Here is a 23,205-nt window from a genome sequence, read left to right on the forward strand (position 1 = left end):
TTGTCTGGCATCACACCTCCCATTTCACCTTTATGTATAGACTGTGGATGTCAGTTCCTCAGCATCAACTGTTTTTCTGTGCAGATTTGGTCTTACTAGGCTATCCTATATGTTAATTTAGATTAGCCTTTAATACAGATCAGTTCCTGGAACTTGTAGCCAAACAGATGTGCAAAAATCCATGAACCAAGTGTGGGAGAAGTTAAAAGTTTTTGTCTTACATTAAAAGCTATCTACTGTGCAAACTCACTTTGGTACCTTTGGTTCTCTTGACTGCAATATTAAGTCTTATGTGGTGTTTAGATTCAGCTTGGTGCCCTAAAAGAGAAGTTTTATTTCAAGGCTTCCATCAACACAAGGTTTTTGGACACTGTAAAACCTGGGAAGTGGGAGCAAACACGTTTGTGTCACATTGAAGTGAGAGTTACACCATTCCTGCTTGCTTGTTCAGAACAGAGCTGGGAATTGCTTACTTTGTTCCCATGTGGAATTTTGTTTATATGGTAGAGAGGAAAGGCAAATGTTTCAACATTTTTTTACCAAGTACACTTAATCTCGCTTGAATAACCTTTCCAACCCACCAGCCACCTACAGTAGGGCTACACTTCACTAAAAGATTAGTGTATTGCAGTAAGAAATAAAGCATTTATAAGCAGTGACAGAGGATTCAAAATAATTGGGTATTATGCTTCATTAATTCTTCTTGCTTTTCTGTTATGACTTTGTGTAACCTTTTACTAGTAGCAGGATTCATTAGTTGAAGATTAAAATTCTCAATTGCCCATAGAAAAGAGGTGGGAAGCAAGTCTTCATCTGCATCTGACACACCTGTTATTTGAGCCAGAAGGACTGTATCTAGAAATAAGGAGAGCTGAGTGTTTGTATTTATTCAGGTTTTGGCCTATTTACTGATAGTGCAAATGGACAAGCTGTTTTGCTATTTGCATTTTTTTGTAGCTATGCAGAAGTGATTTTCATCTGCTCGTCCTCATAAAATGCAAACTAAACAAAATCTGCTGTCTGTGCTCAACACTTTGAACTCTGTCATGCTGTAGAAGAACAGTCAGATGCTGTCAGTTTCTACAGTATTGAATTCAAAGGTTACAGCTATTGTAAGGTTTTTTGGGGGAGTATTAAACACCCAGTTTTCCACCCTTGAAAAGAATGTTTAAAAGAGTAGATAATGTGCATCTGAGTAGAAAGACATGTGGAAAGTATCTTCAACTAAACCAGCAAAAAATTTTAGGGGAAAGACGTTTGCCAAATGTAGCTATACTCTGCTTTGCAAAATATGTCACATTTTTTCTCTTTTGCAAGGTTTAAAGCTTCACATGCCCATTGTTTTACCCATCAGGATTGTGATGTTTGGCTTCTGGCTGCAAACACAAAATACAGGCGAGCATGCAAGGTTGTCATGTGGCACAATCCTGCAGGAAAGCTGTTGCGACCATCAGATTCACCTAAGCAGGCGAAACAGAAGTAGAGGATAGTTTCTGGGAATGTGCCTTGTGTTGCTCTATAGCACTGCTTTGTGAATATCTGAAAGATGACACAGGCAGCCTTTGAAAAGGGCATCGTCTGGACTGAGAGCTTAGAAGGAGGGTGGCTGTAGTACAGGCAGAGAATTTCCAGGAGCTTCTTTTTCATTTCTGTGTATCTGATGTTTGCTAGTTTTTGTGCCCACATCCAACTACTCTGACTGTATTCCAGGATGCAGTATATGCAGAACGCATGAATGTATGTAGAATCCAAAAATGATGGAATTTGTGCTGTTTTTCTAATGGGACTGTTTTTACAGGTGCTGAGGTGTTTCCATGCTGTAAGTCTGCATTACCAATGCTCTGATGCAGTTTTCTGCTTGGACTTACAGCCTGTTAGTTGCTTGAGCATATTTTAGGATGCAAGATTTGTGAATCTTGTGCTGCTGGGTTTCAAACTCTCCTGAGGAGAGTGTATTTTATCTCCAGACTACACATGGAGAGCGTGCCATAGTTCAGTCGCAACATGTCACGTGATTAGGAATGATTGTAATACAGCAGGCGGTCTAATGATTATAATCTCATTAGGCCTCTCATATCACTAGCTGCATTTTTTTTGTACCCATAAGGTTAATGGAGAAAATTTAATATTTGTTGTAAAACTAAAATAGAGTATTTGCTTTTTAGGGAGCTGTGAGGCATTGCTTAGAATTAATTCTAAAGGAATTGCCATTTACTGGGGACACTTAGTGATTTGAGGATACAGAGCACAGGTTATGCTTTGGCATATCAGTGTTGATCATCATTGAGGCAAAGCTTGTAACTGGTCTTCCGTATCCAGCACAGCTACCATCACAAGAAAACAAGGATCTTTGAGGTATTGATTTCAGGAGGCAAAATGCTTGCCACCTGTGAAATTCTAAAGTTAAACCATCTCTCTAGACTTTAACATCTCAACCCCCAAATTTGGCCATACATCCACACTTGTGTTTGTGTAGGGTAGCTAAAAATGATACTGCTGCTTTAGTCTTTACCTGATAGTCTAACCACTTCTCAATTTTAAAAAATGTAATTTGGTTGATGAAAATTATGCACTTCCAACTTTATTGCATAGCTGTATGTTTAATATTTTATTCATGTTCATATTTTCTTATGAAGCTGCCAGTTTTAAATCTGAAACTTGCCAATATAGTATATGGGGCAGTAGTTGAAGGAGACCTGTCCTTTGAGGATATAGTCAACTTCGGGTTCCTGTTAGAAGCAATAGCTACAGCAAAATATATTAAGTGTTGTCAGAAACAAAAGAAAACAAAAACCCTAGCTTTATGAATTGTTTAACTGTTGATTGTGAAATAGGAGCATCTTTTGATGTATGTCAAAGAAAGGAGAGACAGTAAGCTGTTGGAACATACACAGTTATCTACATGTGTAGTATTTTTCATGGCAGGAACTGTTCTGCAATCATGCTGATGACTTCAGGTGCAATTCTTAATGCCTCAACAGTATTTTAAGGCTAGGGTAGAAGATGAACTGCTGTGCCTATGTGGAGTTTTACTGATTTGGAAGTGTTGCAGTGTAGCTGCACAGTCGACATTTCAGGATTGTTGTGTGTTATGTTTGAACTGCAGATTAAACCAATTGCTTTAACACCCCAAAAGAGCTCTTCCTGCTTTACCTATCTCTGCTGCGTAATGTGTTCCTGTCATTCTCTCACTGCTTTACACATCAGGTCTTTGTAGTGACGTTCCCTATAGTTTTTGGAATATATTTATAGTAACAAAACAAAAATACAAATTTTTACTTCCCTGCCATCTAGTGTCTGCTGTTCTGCCCTTTGGTGACTGCTTTACTTTCATAGCTTTTTTCCACAAAACAAGCTGAAACTGTACTTTCATTTAGGATAAGGAGTTAAAAACAAACATATGGACTGTAAATATTGTTACTCCCAGACTTGTTTAATAAAATGTTCAAACCTGTAAAGTCTTTAAGATCTGAAAATAATAACAATGTTTTTTAACACTCGATTTAACCTCTGAAACCTTGCTATTTCCTGGTTCATTGTGTACAGAATAGGACCTCAAATACAGAGGCTGCAGTGAGACTTTTGATAGACTCGATGTCATGCTCTGAGAGTAAGGCTGGAGCACTAAGCAGGTATCATAAAACAAATAAAACTTTAGAGGACACTTGCAGCTGTGTTTCTGTTTGTGGCATGTAACATAGAAATCTGTAACTGGTTTTATTTTAATTTGATCATCTACCTGTAACTTGTCTCCCAGGAATTATTTGCTGGTTCTTGTGACTTTGATCTCTTCTCTTGCAGCACAATTTCAAAGCCTTGAGGCTTTGTGTGGAGAAGGAGTCTGTACATTTAAGCTGAGAGCCTCATTGTCAGGGGCCTAATAGCTGCACCTGGTTTGTTTATATTTTTAGATAGCTGTCTGTGTTTGTTTTCCATGTGTTTATATCATCCGTGATTAATAAGACATGGTTGGAGTAGGAAAGTTCATTGTGTTCGTAATGGAAATGTGCTGTTTGCCCTTTCTGAGGTTGTAGAAAGAAAAGGCCCTGCTCAGGGGTTTTATAGGTTGCGTTTAGTCCTTGATCCCTGCAATGATAAAAGATCTAACTCTGCCAGTTGCAAGAGAAATGTGATAATTCAGGAGCGTAAAACATGTTCGTCTTGGGTTCATTCTTACTTGTTGGCTGGGAATGGTCTCTCCTTTTTCTTCTCATGGCCCCACGCCTCCCCCAGCCTGGGCACTCCATAAAGTTGTCAGAAGACTTTGCAAAGGGCGATTATCCATCCAAGAAGCAGGCATGAAGTCTGGTGTAGGAATGCACAGATCGAAGGGTTCCCAGTAGAAGTTCCTTGTCTCCCTTTTCCTCTTCAGTTTGGAGGTGGCATAATCCTACTTGTAATGAAGCTTTGTCTTCTTTATTTTTCATTTCAGGATTTAGGCAATGTCTTTTGAATGCCAGGAGTTAATGGCAATGGACGGAGTTGGTTATACATTATCTGTATTTGCTATAGATGTTCTTTGACACAAAGCTGTAGCCATAGTCACCCATAGATCTGATAACTGTTACCATGGGTGACAATTTCCATTTTACTCCTCAAGAGGATGAACTTTCTGAGAAATTACACATATCTGTTAGAGTTTAAATTAACTCAGTTGAAAAATCTTAGCCCTTTCTGTCAATAATTTTGCCTGTTTGCTGTGACAAACCTATTCTTCAGGTTTTTGCACAGTTAAAACTAGCGAAAATCTTAAACTTTAGCTGTTTTGTAAGGGAGGTACTGCTGTAATAAAGTTACTGACGGTTTTGCTGAGTTGTGGATTTGGGCTCTGGAGAGGTGCTTGCTTGGTTCAGGCGTTGGAAGCAGCTCGGCTGGTGCGTGGCTCTGGGGTGAGCTGAGCTGATCTGAGGCAGGGTACCGCAGTCCCGCCTGTAGAGACGCCCAGTTCAGGGAGATGGAAAGTGGCTTTTTGGGGGAGCAGCAGCTCCGTGAGCTGTGCAGGCTCCTGAGTGTTGATGCAGGAGAAGGGGTGGCTCTGTGAGGTAGGGTGTCAGGGAGGCAGGACTTCTTCAGCTCTGGCTTCCATAACAGCTTGAGTCTCACCAAATAGTCTAGCTAACATGGCCTTTATTCGGCTGCCACCTTCCATGCCGTTTCTCTATTGATTGGAATAGCTCGGTAATACGGAAGACGCGGTAAAGCTGCAGCACTGTAACTGTAATGCCATGCTTTGGCAGTGCTGACAACAGTAACAACGTGGGGAGGAACCCAGTTTTGGAATACTTTTTTCTTCCATGCTGTGAGAAATATTTTTTGGAAGTGGGGTGAAGATGAAGGGAGGAAGAAATTGCCAGCTGCCTTGCTCTGTGGTTCAAGTTTTATGTTTCTTACCAGATGCTACACACCAAATGCTATGGGGTGGCAGCCCCACCCTGAACTGACAGAGGAAGTCATCGAGCCTATTTGCAGCACTTTATCTCATCTTTTTACGAAAGCATAGTAAACAAGAGAGAGAAACTAGAATTTGGTAGCGAGCAGGGGTGAATAGCTGCAGCAGAAGGCCTTCTGCCGTTCTGCATTAAGTCAGCATGTCTGAGGTCAGGTTTGGACATGACATGAGCTTCTCTCTGTCATAGCAAAGGAAGATTTTACCTTTCCCTCAGGAACCGATCTAACTGAAGAGCAGAATACTTGACTCAGTTTTTTTAATTTAGCTGTAGCCTTCCTACAAACGTTGCATGTTGTCTGACCAGCTGATGTGCAGTTCAAATGTCACCTTGTGTCTACGATGAGCTAGATACTAGGGCCAAGGAAAGCTCATGTGCCATCTCTCCTCTGTCAGCCTACGTGTCTGATAGCCTCCAATCTTACCAACTGCAGAAGGTTTTGCAGCCTCTCCTCCCCCCTAGACACTTGAGCTGTGAGGACCTGTGAAGACTCTTTTGCCTTTCTTTCTTCCCTTTATTTGGTTCCTTGCAAACCTTGGTGTCTTCTGTCAGCTGCATAAGCAAAAGCAGGGTGTACAGATATTTTGATCTCTTTTTCTCAGCAGTTGGGTCAGTCCCCTTCCCCTGCTATGTTTCATTCTTAGAGTGACTGAATTTGGTTCTGATTCCACTTACTTCTCACATTAGGTAACAGGAACTTGAAGATCTGCATATGACTATCTTTGAAAGCTTTGGAAGGCTAAAATTTGCTTTTGTACACTGCAGGGTAAAACCTGAACAGAAATGTTTGAACCATTTTGCCCAGCTTTTTGTCTCTGCTGTTGTATTGGAGATTTGGGCTTGGTTTTTGGGCCTTGATTCAGTCTGTTTATAGCAGCACCAGTTTGATGCTTTGCAGCAATATCTCCCTTCCTTCACACATTGCTGTCTTCAAAATGTGGCTTGGACTGAGGGAACACTGAACTCGTGCATTGCAGTTTTGGACCCTGTTTCATAGGAATTAATACATTGCTTTGAAGCGAAGATTAGTAACTTCCATGTCTGTGCTTTGTATGGAAAGGTGTGCATCATTGTAGATGGGCCTGTGTGCTGCTGCTTAGCTTTGGTGGGTCAGATGGAAGGACAGTAGTTGCAATGTATAGCTGCAAACATTTTTGAAGCAGGGTGGAGGCACAAAGTGGTTGCATCATTGATCTCCAGAGAGATTTCTTGTGGTAGCTAAGGGTGTGGCCACAAAGATACTAATGCTTCAGGAATTCTGGTGATGAAACATCAAAATTCTCCACAACAAGTAGCAGAGAGACTAAAAAACTAGGATGTATGTGGTAGGAATTTCATGAGATCCTTGCTAGCCAGCCCATCTGTGGTAGGAAAATCACATCCTGCTGTCAGTCATCTAAAGGTGAGGGGTAAAGCTCATCCTCCTAAGGGTAGATGTTGCAAATTGCCAGATGGTTGAGGTGGTTGTCCGAGTGGGACAAGAGGACGTACAGCCCAGTGAAGGGCACCTGCTGGACTGTGCTGTCCCAAACCTTGCTGGTGATGCCGTTGTCCCTTCTATCACTAAGCCATTTTTAGTGCTCGTTTGGCCATTTGTAACATCAGGCTGTTTTCCCAAGGTGGATGGGGCAATCTGAAGACACAGGGGCAGTGGTTCAGCAGCGTGGGGGCTCCTGCTGCAGTGCTGGCCTTAAACCCAGCCTCTCGTTTCTGACTTTGTCTGGCAGGGCAGTTTTTGCTCAGTTTTGCTGACACTATTATTTGTGAGGCCGTGCTGTAAACCAGCATACCAATCCAGGTTAAAATAACTCTTTCAAAACAACTGTGATCTGAATCCACAAACAGTTTTGTCAGCATAACTGAGGGCTAACGTGCTTTGTCCCAGGCCTAGGTACAAGAATGAGGGCAGAAAGTGTAACTGCACTTTATTGATGATGAAAATACATGCACATATCATGTAGAAACAAAATCAGAAAGGTAGGCAAAAGGTGTACCTAACTGAAATTGGGCATTGCAGAAGTTACTGCTGCATTCTCAAATATCTCAGTAGAACAGAAATATAAAGGATTTTTTTTTCTGCATACAGTGGAAAACAAAAACTCTCAACAGCTAATACTACTGTTGTATTTGGCAAGTTTTTTTTGTTTTTTTTTTTTTTTCCTCTGGCAACACTCTATTCTCATCATGGAGCTTACCCAAAGTTTTGCTGGCAAAGCTAGCGAAGCTGGCCACACAGTTAGCTAGATCAAGGATTTGAACTGAGTTAACTAGTACCTCTTTTTGGGGAGGGTCAAGTGCCATGGGGAGGTGCTGGAGTTACTTTATGGTGACAGTTCCCTAGTACAGCTCCCTGTGCAGTACAAATACAATTGGAGCATCAATGGCAAGGCAGAAATGTGTGGGACGTGGGGAAGGGGGAGAAAGAGGTCATTACTTAAGCTGGACCTACCACCAGACTAAATAATTGTTGAACTGCCTCCCCAGGAAGTCAGGATGTTAAATGCCTTTTTGCACTTACTGGGTTTAGTAAGGTGCTTGTCATGTGCTCGCCTGACATTTTTGTAAGCAAGCTGGGACTACTTGAAGCTGCATATGCAACTGGTGAGAGAACAGTATTGGAATAAAGGCTTGGTGTCAGATTGGGAGGCTGTGTTGAGCAGGGCTTTTGGGTGGGGTGGGGACGGAGAATGTCAGTGTCTGATACTATTCAGTATTTTCAGTAATTTGATGTAAACAAGGGAACTGTGCATATTTATTAAGCTTGCAGGTTAGTAGGCTGGGAGAAGGACAGGATTGGAACTGACAGTATTTGGAGAACCTGAGAAGTACAGGACAAAACCAAAGGAAAATGCAGAGTTTCTACATTTTGGTATGTCTAGTCAGTGGCATGAATTGGGGATGGAGAATGGCTGGCTATATAGCAGCTCTGCAGAAGAGAACTGGAGGCCTTTCATGGTTTGTGAGCCAAGCACAAGTGAACATGTTATGCATTTTATGTACACAAAAAAGGCGAAGCGGCTGGGACATAAAACTGAGAAGTGTTATTTAATAATCATTTAGCTCTTTAAAAGCTGATAAAGCCTAGGCTGGAATATATACCCAATTTCAGACACTATACTTAAAGAAAAATGCAGATCAAATGGAAGGAGTCCAAAAGAGAGTAAAAAAGCAAAGGTCTGGAAAATGTTATCTATAAAGGAAGGTTGAACCAACTGGCTTTGGTCATTTTATATAACAGAAGACTGGAGGAAAACCGAAGTTTTCAAATATATGGGGATAGATGCAAAGAGGAAGAGAATAATTTGTTCTCTGTCGTGACTGCAGGTAAGGCAGGGAATAATGAGTATAAATTATAGGAAGGGAAATGTAAGTTAGACATTCAGAAAGTTTTTTAAACAGTAAGGACTTCTATGCACTGGGATAATTTCTCTGCAATAATACTGCATTTTTTCATGAGAGGTCTTCAAGAACAGGTTAGACAAACTACTGTAAGGAATAGTTTAGTATATTTTATCCAGCCGGAGCAGTCAGAAAGCATTAGGTGATTGGAGTTCCTTCATCCCTGTTTTCTGTGGTTATATCTGCTACTTCAGGTACAAAGGGCTGCGGACATGAATCCTGTGTCAGTGATAGAAGTGCTGCCCCATGCCTACCTGGTTACCACTGCTTCTGCTCCACCAGCCAAGCTGTTCATTTGTGTGCATCGTCAGAATGAGCCAGAATAGCTGATATGGCTGAGAACAGTAGAGCTTTGTCAATAGGGGTAATTTTGAGTGGAATGGATAAAGCAGCACTTGGGTGAGCAAGCCAGAAGGGTATGGGGGCAGGAATAGTTTTGCAGGGGTCAGTGCCAAGTGGCTGGGAAGGGCAATGGTAGGAGCTGGAAAAAGCATATCTGCACTGTGGGTCTCCTATAGAGCTCGCCCAGAGCCTTACTGCTTCAGAGTTCTTCACAGGATTTTTTTTTTTTTTTCATTTGCTATAGTAGGTTAACAGAGTTTCTCCACAGCTCTGGGCTATGTAGTCATTTCAAAGCCAGAAAAATGTGCAAGGCTTAGTTAGCTTTGAATGCAGTATGATTTTACAATGGATACTCTCCTCTGACATGTCAGCCCCATCCTAGATTGCTGAGGGAAGCAGTGAAGGATTTGTGCCCTCTTGACATTTTCAGAGGTCGAATATGAAGTTCTCTGTCATGTTGCCAGCCCAGAGAGCTACAACCCGGTGCTTGTTTCCAGAGGACTAGTCATGAGAGTCTGAAATTGTTCTTTATAAGATTCTTCCTGTAGCAGTTTTGCATTACTTACTATTTAATGTCTATGTGTTTGAGGGGAGGGTTTTTATTTTTTTTTTGCTCAGGGATTCTTTTCTTGCTTTGTTCTTCTGTATGCAAGAATTTTCCTGGACTACCTGTGACATCAACTGAACTCCTGCAGTTGACTTTCCTGACCATTTGCTATGGTCAGGGAAATGTCACTTAAAGTTCATGTGCTGCCTCTTACTGACAGCAGAGGTAGGCAGGAAGGGGAGAGTAAAGAATTACTGCTGTGCCTGCACATTCCAGTGGAAGAGAGCTTTTGAACACTCAAGTGAGGCCTGCTTCGCTTGTCTCCAGGGTAGATTTTTATACTGACTTATATATTGCACGGTAGCTTTGCCCAAGTGTACCTGAACTTTTATTTTACTTTTCTGTGATATGCCTACAATGAAAGAAATGCATGTTTAAGTTCAGACATGTGCATATTTCACAAGCAGTTCATGTGGCTTGAAAAGAGTATTTCCCAGTATTATTTGTTGCTTGCTCTTCATCAATGTGTGATGGTCAGACTGACCAGGAGTTGATGTCTCAGCTAGCCAGTGAAGTTTTTTGTATTGTTTTTGCAGTTACTGCAAAACCATATCTCTCTACCCTTACTTTGGCATATTCCAAAGTGCAATCAGTGCACTCCCATTTCACAGCTTACGTAACTTTCTCTGGTGATTTCTCTCCATAACCAGATTGTATAAAACTATTTTTAATCTCAATGGGAACTATTTGCCCCATCGTTGCAGGGGTCTGTATACTCACTCTCTATGGTTAGTTTTCAATTATTGTTAATTTATTCTACAATCATTCTTCATTCACTTCCATAGTCTGAATCCCATCTATGATGCCCTGGTGCGTTCAGAATTCCTGGCATACAGACTAAATTCTACTTTTTACCTCATTGATGTGAACCTAGAGGGACTCCATCTATATTTTGTGGAACATGTATCTGCCTTGACACTTTGTCTTTGGCTACTCCGTTTTATTCTGTAGGAAAGAGTTTAGAAGTCTACACATGCATTAGAAGTGGTTTCTCACATTGCATTTACGCAAGGGCTTTTATTTTTTAACGGTCTTTTGAGATTTCATTGTGAAGTTACATTTGAGAAATATTTAATCATTGGCCTTAAGTGAAAAATAATATGAGGAGACTATATTTCATAGGACCTAGATGCAATACGTTGCAGTTACTAACTGTACAAGTTTAGCTTTCTGTCTTCAAAAGACTTGCAACTTATCTTTAAAGCTGAAGTTTTTTAACTTTGCCGTTTAGCTTGATGGTAATTCAGAAACTTACCAGGCAGTTTTAAATATGAGTATTTCAGAAATACGAACAGAAATTATCATGTTCCCTTCCCTTCTGAATACAAGCCACAATGTGATTGTTTTAAAAAACAAGCTACTTGTGGATTCGGGAAAACTGTGAGGAGCTAGTGACACTTACCGTTGTCACCCTCTTTCTCCAGTTTTACTGTGGGACGTGAGCTTTGTGTGCTCCAGAGGAGCCAGGCAGAGTGAGAGATTCCTCCAGGGTTAGTACGGTCCTGGACAGCAGAGGATCAGTTTCTTAAAACACGATCCGTTTTGGCTCTGGTTTTAGACTGGGCCCGAGGGGGCGAGGAGGTCTGTTATATGGAGAACTGCTGTTAATTCCGCAAGTCTTGGTTTTCTGTCAACAGACAGATGTACTTTCCTGTTCTTATGATAGTTTCTCTTACATGGAGCAATATATACATCCTGTGGACCTGCAGAATTTGCAACCAGCCCTTGCATATACACAAAACACAGGTGCAGATTAAGGAAAGACTTGCAGCTTCCTTTGACATTAAAAGGTAGTAAAGAGGATTTACAGTTCATTAGGATCCTCCCCCATCCTTCCAACCATTTAATGTATCTCTTCAATGTTTCAGTGCCATTCCCTTAATTAAGGGTCCTGGATATCTTACTCTATGTTGAAGCTTGTAAAAGACATTTGTTGGGGGGCTGTTTTTGACTCAAGTTCTTGGACCCAACTTTGTGAATAGTGGTAAGTTCCACTAGAATTGTACCCATATTAGTCTTCCCAGTGGCCCACAAAAAGTCCAGGTCAGTTCCTGTAGCTCCTGTGCTGTCAAATGGAGTATGGCAATTCACATGGCTTTACACCAGCTGGAGATCTGGTCCAGTGTGCTGAAAGATGCAGGAGGCAGTTGCTGTTAACTTAGTTGGCCTGAAGGGACGTGCAGCGAGAGAACTTCATCATTCTAATTCATTCTCTACATGTTTTCCTCTCAACAGCTCTGAAAAGTCCAGCTGCATTTCATGAACAAAGAAGGAGTTTGGAGCGGGCCAGGGTAAGATGCAATATTGTCTTTAATGTTTTGGGGAAGTCAGGAGTAGTATGTCTTATGTTCTGGGCATCCTGTAGCTGTTAATGAGATGCAGAAGGGAATAGTTCAGATTCTGGATGTCATACAGCGCTGTGTAGTCAGAGATATACTGGATGGGGTGTTGTTTAGCTTGTATGTGGTGGTAGTTAACCCTGAGTGAAGTAGTTGTACCTAAAAACTATTGAATACGGTGCCTGGATTTCCCCTGGAAACTTATTTCTTAAAGTCACTGATATTCTTCTTCCCCACTGTCCATATACTTTACATTTTTATTTTTTGTGGTGTCTGTTTTGCCCTTAAATGCTCCTATCATGTTGTTGTGGTTTAACCCCAGCCAGCAACTAAGCACCATGCAGCCGCTCGCTGACTTCCCCCCCACCCAGTGGGATGGGGGAGAGAATCGGGAAAAAAACCCCAACAAAACTCGTGTGTTGAGATATGAACAGTTTAATAGAACAGTAAGGAAGAAACTAATAATGATAATAATAACAATAATAAAATGACAATAATAATAATAGGATTGGAATATACAAAACAAGTGATGCACAATGCAGTTGCTCACCACTCGCCGACCGATGCCCAGTTAGTTCCCGAGCAGCAATCCCCTCCCAGGCCAACTCCCCCCAGTTTATATACTGGGCATGACGTCACATGGTATGGAATATCCCTTTGGCCAGTTGGGGTCAGCTGTCCTGGCCATGCTCCCTCCCAGCTTCTTGTGCCCCTCCAGCCTTCTTGCTGGCTGGGCATGAGAAGCTGAAAAATCCTTGACTTAGTCTAAACACTACTTAGCAACAACTGAAAACATCAGTGTGTTCTCAACATTCTTCTCATACTGAATCCAAAACGCAACACTATACCAGCTACTAGAAAGAAAATTAACTCTGTCCCAGCTGAAACCAGGACACATGTGGAGCTCATGCCACCTTTGAGGAAAGTGTATGGTTTCTCTGTTACCTGCACGTGCACTCGATTATCCAGTACATTAGAAATTGAAAATTTAATAGAGGATCCTCCCCCAAATCTTGTAACACTGAAATCACACAGACTTCTGGCTCTATAGAAAGAGGAAGCCAAGCATCACAATTCTTGCAGCACCTTTGCTAACTGGGGGGTTTCTTGATGATTTCTGTTCCTCAAAAGGTCTCTGGGGATATTTTTTTTTTCTGATTAGCCTACAGGGGAATAAAATCTGTTATGACTGCTGGGCTAAGTTTTGTTTTAAAAGTGAAAGCAACATAAGTAAAAAAATAACAGCTGTGATTAAAACCTGTAAGGGAGTGTTAGCATTTTAAACTGTGGAAGGATTGGAACAGTGGACTTTGCATTAAGACCGATGTCCTAAAGGCTTTTGCTTTTTCCTCCTCTTTTTTTTTTTTAAACCTTATTATTAAGTTAATATTCTAGTGTGGGCAATTGAGCAAGTAAGGTGCAGTTTTCTGATTGACTTTATTTTCTCTGAAGGCCCATCCTGATGACCAATACTTACCAGTCTGTTAGCCACTGTTCCCACATTCCCATTCCTGGGCTGTGTAAAGGGTAATGTGCTCAGCCCCGACAGGGTCATCTCTCTACATTGGTCTGTAGTGCATTCTTCAAAGACAGAGCTAAAAGCAGCTCTGGAAATGAAATGAGTCTTGTCATAGCATTTAGATTCTGCCTGCCAAGGGACTACATGGGGTCTTTAGCTTAACAAATAACATAACTTTAAACAAATAAAATATGCCCAGACCACAAGTCAGCCCTGAATGCCAGCAGTATATGAAAGTATTTGCTGTTAACAATGGAACCAGTGCATTTATCTTCAATGTAAAAAGAAATGTCTTGAATTTCACCATGACACAAGTTAGTGGTGTTGCATAAAAGGAGAAGAGAGGGCTTCAGCTCTTGAGGAAGTCCTTTCCAGTTTCTGTTCTGTGGGGCAGCAGTGCACAGTTAGACTGAGGCAATTACAGTAGAAGGTCATCTTTAGCATAAGCTCATTCTCTGGGTGCTCTGGGACAGAAGATATGCCCCTTCTCTGCTCTGTGTTTATTTAGATCTCAGTAACAACCAAAGATGGTTGTTTCTCTTATTTGTGCTGTGCAAGATTACCTTGCTCCTGTGTCTGATCAACTGAAATTGGTTCTTGCTTGTCTATTTTTGCTGCAGACAGAGGACTATCTGAAACGGAAAATCCGGTCCCGGCCAGAGAGATCAGAGCTGGTTAGGATGCACATTCTGGAAGGTATGGCACATGCTAAACAGGAAAACATCAATAATAAACTTTATCGTAATTACTTACTTAACAGCTTTCTATTTTGCCTCTGAACCCTAAGTCTTTCTTTCAGTTGGAGTGGGCAGAAGATCATGCCTGTTGCATGATTTTGTGGGAGGGATTCAACTGCATGCATGGAGATTCTCAGAAGAATCTGTTACGTGAACTCAAATTGTACAGTTTTGTGTAGCTGAGCAACAATGAAACAGGGTGACCATGGATTGCTCTTCTACTAAGGGAAGACACTGTAAAATATCCAGGAGGGAGTGAGGCAGATTTGATCTAATTAGTAAGCACCTCAGTTTCAGAGAGGGAATACTGCGCTGCTGCTGAGCACCGCATCTTTGGACACAACTGAAAGGGAAAAGGTGAAGGAGAATTGGGTGACATCAGTTTGAGAACAGTGAATTTGTCCTATTCTAGAGTCACAAGGGCTACTGTAGTTATCTTTATAACTTAAATATAAATAATATCTTTATAGTGCATAGTTACCTATTGTTATCCGCAACTATTTTTCTGTACAGTTACCTACTGTTATGTACAGTTACCTTTCTGAATAGAAGTAAAATACTGCTGAAGTGCATAGGTTGACCACTGCTGGATTGATGCCATATTATTTACTTCCCCCCAAACAGAGACCTCAGCTGAACCCTCCTTGCAGGCTAAGCAGCTGAAGCTAAAGAGAGCCAGACTGGCAGATGACCTCAATGAGAAGATAGCACAGAGGCCAGGTCCCATGGAGCTGGTGGAGAAGAACATCTTGCCTGTGGAATCGAGCCTGAAGGAAGCCATTATTGGTAAGGCCAGAGGAGGATCTAATGTTGAGGGCATTCCCACAGGTGGCTGTGATTTCATATCAATTCACCTGCCTGTCTAAGAGAGTGCAATCCCCCGGCCGGTCTTGTTTTCCTGTCTCAGAATCACAAGCTTTCAGCCCCAAGGATTCTGAAAAGCAGAACTCCCTCTGGCCCAGATATTGCTACGGAGACATTAAATTCTAGGGAGTATGGACATCCCAGAATAATGTGAAAGCAATTGCATACCCTAAAGACTTGAAAGACTGTTGAAGATTGCATTCCCTAGATTCTCTCCTTAAAAATCCCTCTCTCGGTATAACATGTCAGCAGCCTTGGTCAGGGAGAACCCACTGACTTACTCAGATCAGGGAGAGGAGACAGAATATAAACAGGTGTGATGAAACAAAAGCTGTCTGTGAACTTAAAAACTCCAGAGGATTCAACCCCTTTAAAAATAAACCAGAACAGATGTAAATCATGCCAGTGCCATTCCAAGGGCTGAAAGGAATGCTGAGGAATAGCCTTCCCACTGCCTCAGCAGTGCTCTTTTCCCATCTCCCCAGACTGAGCTGTCTGTGTGCGTCTGTGGTTATTCATCCCCTGAAACACACACAGCTACTTTAAAGACAAATGGGACACAACTGTGAGCAAGACAGAATACTTTCAAGAAAAAGGAAAAGGACAGTGTTGTGGGAGAGCCTGGCTTCACTATTGCACAAGAAGTGGTTGAGGAAGAGAAAGAGTGAACTTGTGAACTGGAGCATTAGAGATGTGGCTGCCTTCTGACTGAGCGAAGTACATCTCTCTGGACTTCTGTGGCTTTTATGTTAGGTGCAAATGATAGTATTTTCCTGCTTACCAGGATTAATTTGAGATAATGTAATCTAAAAAACATTAGTACATTACAAATATACACTCACGTGAATTCATCTACTGGACATGTAGACAGACAGAAATGCTAATAGCAGTCAGGACCACCACTTAATTCATAGCCCTCGTTGCTTGTAAGACCAGAGGACAATCTGGGATTCTGTCTTGAAGAGGGATCTACCTTCCACCACACAGGATGAACACCAAAGGAACCATGACTCAACCTTACACTGTCTAACCACCTTCTTCCTCGGTGCCAGATGATAATCAAATAAGCCATGCCACAGATCTGGGTTTGGGGAGAGTTAAGTAGCAATTGTTATACTTCCTGATCCTGTCTGGCTAAGAAGCAAGGGAAATGGCTCACCCCAGTCTGCATCATTTTATTCTACTGACAGCAGAGATGAATGTAAACACTTAAAACTGATCCAGTTTGGGCTCTGTTCTCTCATTTTTAGTTGGTGTTTTAAGCACAACTCAGACACAGCTATCTCCATGCCTTCATTATCTTTGTGAAACATCTAGTGTCAAGTGAAATAATTTCTTATTCCACTTTAAAGACCACAGTTGATGTTTTGTGTTTTCAGTTGGACAGGTGAACTACCCAAAGGTTGCAGACAATTCCTCCTTTGATGAGGACAGCAGTGATGCCCTCTCCCCAGAACAGCCAGCCAGCCATGAGTCCCAGGGGTCTGTCCCATCACCGATGGACTCCCGGATTTGTGAGCCTCTCCCTAGCACCACTGGCACATCACTAGCTCAGGTGAGGATGTGGTGGCCTCCTGCAGTGCCTTGGAGCTTCACAGCTACTGCTGATTTGTGGCAAAGGATCCTAAAAAGTGAGACCGAGGGATCCTTAAAAGGTATAGTCTGTGAGATTTCACAAGGGGTCTTAGCTCTGTGTGGTGTTGGTGAAGTCCTCTGGTTATTCAGAAGCCCCCATAGTGGTGCCATGTGGGGAAGGGGGCAGTCATTACTTGGTGATACAGCCTGTGTGTGACTGATTCTGGCAGGCAAAGCTGGGTGATACAGGTGTGGGATTTTGATTCTTTTTCTGCCCTGAGAAGTGCTGCTTCTCAGGGACAACTGAAGCAGTGGGTTAAATGAGTCTAATTAATGACTCGAAACCTGTGCTGCTTCCCTCTAAGTGGACACTTCCTGCACTCTGTTAAACTGTTCCCTCCTCCTATGTGTATTCATTATGCCGTTTTCTGTCCCTGCAGGGTACATCCCAACTGCAGATTAGTGCAGACTCCAGTGAAACACTTTTCCTACCTGAACAGCCACCCCCGCCTCTGCCACCTCCTCCTCTTCTGCCCCCTAGTCTTACCAATGGAGCGGCTCTTACTGCTGCCAAGCCCCCACCAACACTCATTAAGGTACTTTTTTGGGTAATTTCTTTGTCGTTGTAGTCTGAAGGAAGATAAGATGGTTACCCTGAAGAAGGTTTCGAGTTGGAAGTATTGTGTTAACAGATGCAAAGGAAGGAAAGCTTATTTCTCACTAGTGTCTTCCTCTGACACTAGCTGTAACATATTTAATAGGTTTTTCTGTCCCATGATGTATTCATCTTCTGTAAAATGGATCCTGAATGCAAAATGTTTTGAAACAATCAGCGTTATCCATAATTAGACTCAGTGAGTCTGCACTGGATGAGCAAGTGATCTGGTGTGCTGGGAAAGGTGACCTGCATTATGGTGCAGTGTAAGCTGCTGCGGGTGCTGTGACTATACTGTTGCCTGAGTTAGAGAAGCATGGAAAGACCCTGAGGTCAAATCTGGAGAATTTTGAAATGAAAATCCCAGTGTGTGTTCTGGTTTACATGAGGTGTTACGTTATTTCAGTGTTTCCATTCTCACTCGCTTCCTCCTTTTCTTCTAAATAGCAAAGCCAGCCCAAGTCTGCTAGTGAGAAGTCTCAGCGCAGTAAAAAAGCCAAGGAGTTGAAGCCGAAAGTCAAGAAGCTTAAATATCATCAGTATATTCCCCCGGACCAAAAGCAGGACAAGGGAGCTCCTCCCATGGATTCATCCTATGCCAAAATACTGCAGCAGCAGCAGCTCTTTCTCCAGCTTCAGATCCTCAACCAGCAGCAGCAGCACTACAACTATCAGACCATCCTGCCAGCCCCACCAAAGTATGGGTCCTAAATGGCAGCTCTCTCTTAGGAAGCATTTGCTTCCCCACTACTGTTATCAGAGAGATTGTGTTCTGGTTGTGAGGTGTGGTGACTGGGTGTAACACACTCAATCTTGTTAGATTACAGCGGGCCTCAGAAAGGGCCGGTGTCAGATGGATCAGACAAAAGCAGCTGAAGTGAGTTGGTTGGCAGAGTAAGGGGCATGGATATAGTCAAAGGCATTGGTGTGCTTCAATGTCTACGGTGACGCTAGTGACCCAGACGTTTCTGAACGTATATGATTGTTGACACTGAGGGCCTCCGGTGCCTTTCCACCTTGGTTTTGATGCCTGTGTTTTTTCATTCCCTGCAGGCCTCCAGGAGAGCAGCAGAGTGGTGCCAGTGCCCCTGCTGTACGCAATCTCTCCGCCACAGTCAGCAGTACATCTTCGGTATCCTCTGGTTCCAGTGGGCTGATGCGACAAAACAGTAATGCTGCAGTGGGCAAGCCTGGCCCTCTCCCTGCCAACCTAGATGAGATGAAGGTAAATGTCCTGTGAAGCTGCACAGCCCCTTTTTTGCCATTCTCAGAGGGCACTACTGAACAATGTTGCTGCCCCAGAGCAGGGCTGAGGTGGACCGACAGGAGTTAGTGATAGCAGCTGGTATTGCTACCCTGCAGTCCGTACCTGAGGTGCAGGTTTGTTGGCCTGCAGGGGCGTCAGTTTAGTCCTTTGCCCCGTGGCTCTGGTAGCTGTTAATAGTTGTTGTGGTTATAGTGTATGTTCTCTTAATGCTGCCCTCTGTTTTTCCACATACCAGGTAGCCGAGCTGAAGCAAGAGCTGAAGTTGAGGGCCTTGCCTGTCTCGGGCACAAAGACCGACCTGATTGAGCGTCTCCGAGTTTACCAAGAGCAGAACGGTGCAGCTGGCCAAACAACCCCCACTCCCAAGCCCAGCACAGCAGCCATCCTTCCAAAAGCTGCCGAAGTGGTGGTAGCCTTCCCAGCTGCCAGGCTGAGCACAGGGCCAGCCCTGGTCACCACTGGCATTGCACCAGCAGAAGTAGTTGTGGCCACAGTCACTGGTGGCGGCGTGATGAAGTTTGGCAGCACAGGCTCGACTCCTCCTGTTTCTCCAACTCCTTCTGAGCGCTCACAAATGAGCACAGGGGACGAGAACTCGGCCACCGGAGACACCTTTGGAGAGATGGTGACTTCACCCCTGACCCAGCTCACCTTGCAGGCATCTCCAGTGCAGTTCCTGGTGAAGGAAGAAAACTCCAAGTCTGCCTCCTGCAGCGTAAATGCAGCACCCAGGTCAGAGCGGTGTAGCACTGGTAACAGCAGAGATGCAGAAGTTAGGGACAAAGACCAGATGCTGCAGGAGAAGGACAAGCAGATCGAGGAACTCACCCGCATGCTGAAGCAGAAGCAGCAGCTGGTTGAGATGCTTAGGCTACAGCTAGAGCAGGAGAAGCGCTCTCAGCAGTCACTACCGGCCCCAGCGGCTGCAGGAGAAGGAACAGCCCTTGCCTCTAACCCAGTAGCATTTGGCACCCAGGTCAAGAGTGAAAAAGGTTTCCTGAGCTGCCAGTCTGCAAAGCAATCCAGTGGCCAAACAGACCAATTCAGCCCTGCACCAACCGCTAGCCAAATGGACACTTCGAATCCAAGCCCAGTGCCAAAGAAAGCCGTGATGGTGAAGCAGGAGGTGCCAGCCGCGGAAGCAGAGCCACCGTGCCAGTCCCACAGCCCGCGGCTTTTCCTTGGCCAGCAAGGGAGCGCCCTGAGCGACCTCATCAAGGGCAGCCCTCCCCCCACCCTCATCACCGACTCCACAGGGACCCACATCGTCCTCACCGTGACCAAGCAGAGTGCCGAGAGGCAGGGCCTCTCGCCCCACGGGAAGGCAGGGAGTAGCTGCCCGGCCTTGCAGGTAGGCAAGGGTTAGATCACATCCCTGCTGCAGGCAGTTGGGTTCCTCTCTCCCTCTTCCCGCTCCTGTGGTTCAGGTTACCGTAGGATGACTTAACACGGTGGAAATTCAGCGCAGTAAATACTAAAATGGCTGAGTTGCTTGCTATGATGGCTGGTAGATCATGGCTTTGTAAAACAGAGCAGTGTAAGCAGATCTTCAGCAAAAAGACTGGAATTTGACAATGATGAACTGCGTACAGCAATGCATGATTGACTGTGTGCATCACAGGCTGTTCAGCATTCTTCCAAACCCATGGTTCTGCCTTTTGTCAGGCAGGATCTCGGGCTTGGAGAACGAGGGTTTGCTGCCACATTTCACTAGTTTTTGAAAGAACAACTATGCCTGTGGTAGTAAAAAAGCAGAGTATATTTCACCTCTTGTACTTTACTGGAGAAAGCATAGTCAGAGTGATAGATAGGTCACCTTATCTACCAAGAGCTGAAATCAGACTCTGGGAGGAGGCTTTTTGCTTTTTGACTGCTCTTTGTTTTAATGCATGTCACTATTTCAGTGTTAACAGAGTCTTTCATCGGAGATGATCTACTATTCCCCTGTTGGCATGAGCTCAGCACTTAACCGAAGTGTTCTGAGTGTTTCTTCCAGGAAGGGATAAATAATCCCCAGGTTTTATAGCATAAGTCAAACCCCAGCATCTTCCATGGTATCAGAGAAGATTTTCATTCTCTGCTGCTACATTTCTTGCACCTTCTGCAGAGCAAGTGGCAGTGCCTACCATCAGGGACAGGCACCGAGCAGGCTGCATTTGCTGTGTAGCAGGTGAGATGCTAGGCAGCTGTCTAAGTATCAGCATCCAGTGTCACCCTTGATACTGCAGGGTACCTTACCTGAGCTCCAGCCGCTGCTCCAGAAGGGGATAAATCCTGTGTCAGGTCTGCCAGCCCTCAAAGGATGTCATGGGTAGCCCAGGGATTTAGATTGGTACTACCTCCTCTTTTAGGACTCTGAATCCCACCCCAGTCTGGTTTCTCTGCTTGGTGAAACAGAATGATTGACTCAATTTCCTAAAGAATAAAGAGTGGGGAAGAACAAACTTCATAAATCCTTTAAGAAACACAAGCATTTCTCCATGTTGTGTCTGGGGAATAACTTCTCATGGATAGCCTTTTCTTTCCAGAGAGTACAATCATCGCCCGCTAAAACTTCCAGCCAACCACCGTGTCAGCTACCTGCAAGTACCCCTCAGCAGCCCACGCAACAGCAGAAGCAGCAGCCCACGCAGAAGCAGCAGCAGCAGCAGCCCCTGCAGCAGCAGCAGCCCAGAGGACTAAACCAATCTGTCAGAAAGGTAGCTTACTGCCTGCTCACTTTTCTTCCTTGTTTGTCTTTGCCTGCTGCGGGGGTTTGTAGCAGCGATGGGAGGGGGACACACGCACAATTCTGGTCAGGGACCATCATCGCAGCAAGTGAGATCTCACAGCAGCTTCTGCCACAGCTTGCAGCTGCACGGAGTGTTTGGTTTTCAGCTTGAATGTGGCAGCAGAAGGGGTGCCTGGCATAGCCTCTCCATTCCCCTGCCTCCTGATGAACTAGCTGTGATGGAGAGCCCATCAGGCATGAGGTTTCAGGAGTGCTAAGTGTTCATGAGGTCTTCCCCTATGGGCACGCTTGGAAGTAATGTGGAAGCTTTACAGCAAAGAGCTCGGGCTAAACCCTGACAATTTGCTAGCTTCTGCCCTTCTGTTTCTTCTGCCCTTCTGCCTACTAGCTTCTGGGCAGAATACCAGCTGGTGTTTTGAAAAAGCATTGTCTATCAGTTAAAAAAGATGAGAGGCCAGAGTGGGCAGCCTTGGTTCACAGTGGTGTCCCTGATTCTTGAAGGAGTGCTGCTGAACTGAAAAGGTGGCTACTGCATGGAGAGAGGGTGGTGTAGGCAGTATGTCTGCTACTGAAGGTGGCATATAAGCTCTGAGAGGGGCAAAAGGATGTAACCTTTTACTCTCTGGTACCGATGAACATGCTGTGATTTCCATTCCCATGCCTTTGAGCATACCTGTTAATCATCTCTTTGTGAAGTGCAATGCCTGTTCAGGAAAGAGAGCACCTCTGGCTTTACCCGTTCTCCAGGTGATGGCTGTAAAGAGGCTCTGCTGTGCATCTCCTCCCTTTCTAGCCCACTTAGCTCTCTCTCTAACTTGTAATTAAGATACAGAAAGATTATGAAGAGTTTTTAGAGCTTGGAGGATCACTTCCAAGTCAGATCCTGGAAAGGATGTGAAGACAGGAGTCATTTCTAGTGTAGTCGCAGTGGGATATCCACTTTGCAAAGGGTCAGTGCCTTAGTTTGCTTGGAGACCTCTGAGGAAATGCGGAAGTTAAACGAAGGCACATTTTCCCTCAGACTCCCTTAGCTCATGTGCTGTGGAGGCAACTGTAGTGACTCTCCTAATCCTTTTGCCTCCCTGTAGGGTCAGAAGCCAGGTCTGCAGGTGGTCAAGGGGCAGCTGCCTCACATCATATTGTCTCTCTCAGCACCTCCAAACCTGCAGCCCTTCTTCCCCAACGGTTTCCACAACAGGTCCCTGAATATTGGTGCTCCTGGCAAAGCTGGCTCACCCAGTTTATCAAAAAAGGTACCCTCCCAGCACATCCCAGTGGCCTGTGCCACAACGCCAGTTTCCAGCCCCTCTCAGGAAGAGAGTGGACCCCAGAGCGGCTCTGCTGGCCGGGGCCCGGGGTCGCTCCTCTACCTGCAGGTCACAGAACAGACAAACAGCTTTCCAGGGAAAACAGGATGGGGAAGAGCATCAACACGTACAAGTGTTGGAACTGGCATTCAGCTACTTCCCGGGGATCACTGCTCCAGGGCAGCAAGCTTCAGTGTGGATCATGCATAACTGCTGTAGAGGCGAAGACCTGATCCATGTTTTAACTTTTCTTATGGGCAGTTTCAGTGCTGATTCATCTGGTAAAGCTGAGTCACGAGCACTACTTCCTGCAACACTTGGGGTTTCCTTTGGAGGTCTCTGGTGCTGCTGAATGCTCTGGTGCTCTCCGCCCACCATCAGGCTGTGAAACTTGCTGCTAGTGAAGCTTGATTGTG

The 23,205-nt window shown here is 44.1% G+C and overlaps 1 protein-coding gene across 2 annotated transcripts in view; it reads left to right on the forward strand.

The window, feature by feature from the left end:
* MRTFA (myocardin related transcription factor A) overlaps nt 1-23,205 on the forward strand; it is a 76,574-nt gene that overhangs the window by 51,268 nt on the left and 2,101 nt on the right. For both annotated transcript variants that reach the window (XM_075050864.1, XM_075050863.1), the window contains exons 3-11: nt 12,031-12,086; nt 14,274-14,349; nt 15,015-15,176; nt 16,634-16,809; nt 17,270-17,425; nt 17,932-18,182; nt 18,538-18,709; nt 18,987-20,102; nt 21,280-21,450. In XM_075050864.1, the coding sequence (XP_074906965.1) occupies nt 12,031-12,086; nt 14,274-14,349; nt 15,015-15,176; nt 16,634-16,809; nt 17,270-17,425; nt 17,932-18,182; nt 18,538-18,709; nt 18,987-20,102; nt 21,280-21,450 (2,336 nt within the window). The remainder of the gene's footprint in view (nt 1-12,030; nt 12,087-14,273; nt 14,350-15,014; nt 15,177-16,633; nt 16,810-17,269; nt 17,426-17,931; nt 18,183-18,537; nt 18,710-18,986; nt 20,103-21,279; nt 21,451-23,205) is intronic.

This window comes from Buteo buteo, chromosome 19, assembly GCF_964188355.1.
Source record: "Buteo buteo chromosome 19, bButBut1.hap1.1, whole genome shotgun sequence".
In the NCBI taxonomy this organism is placed as follows: domain Eukaryota; kingdom Metazoa; phylum Chordata; class Aves; order Accipitriformes; family Accipitridae; genus Buteo; species Buteo buteo.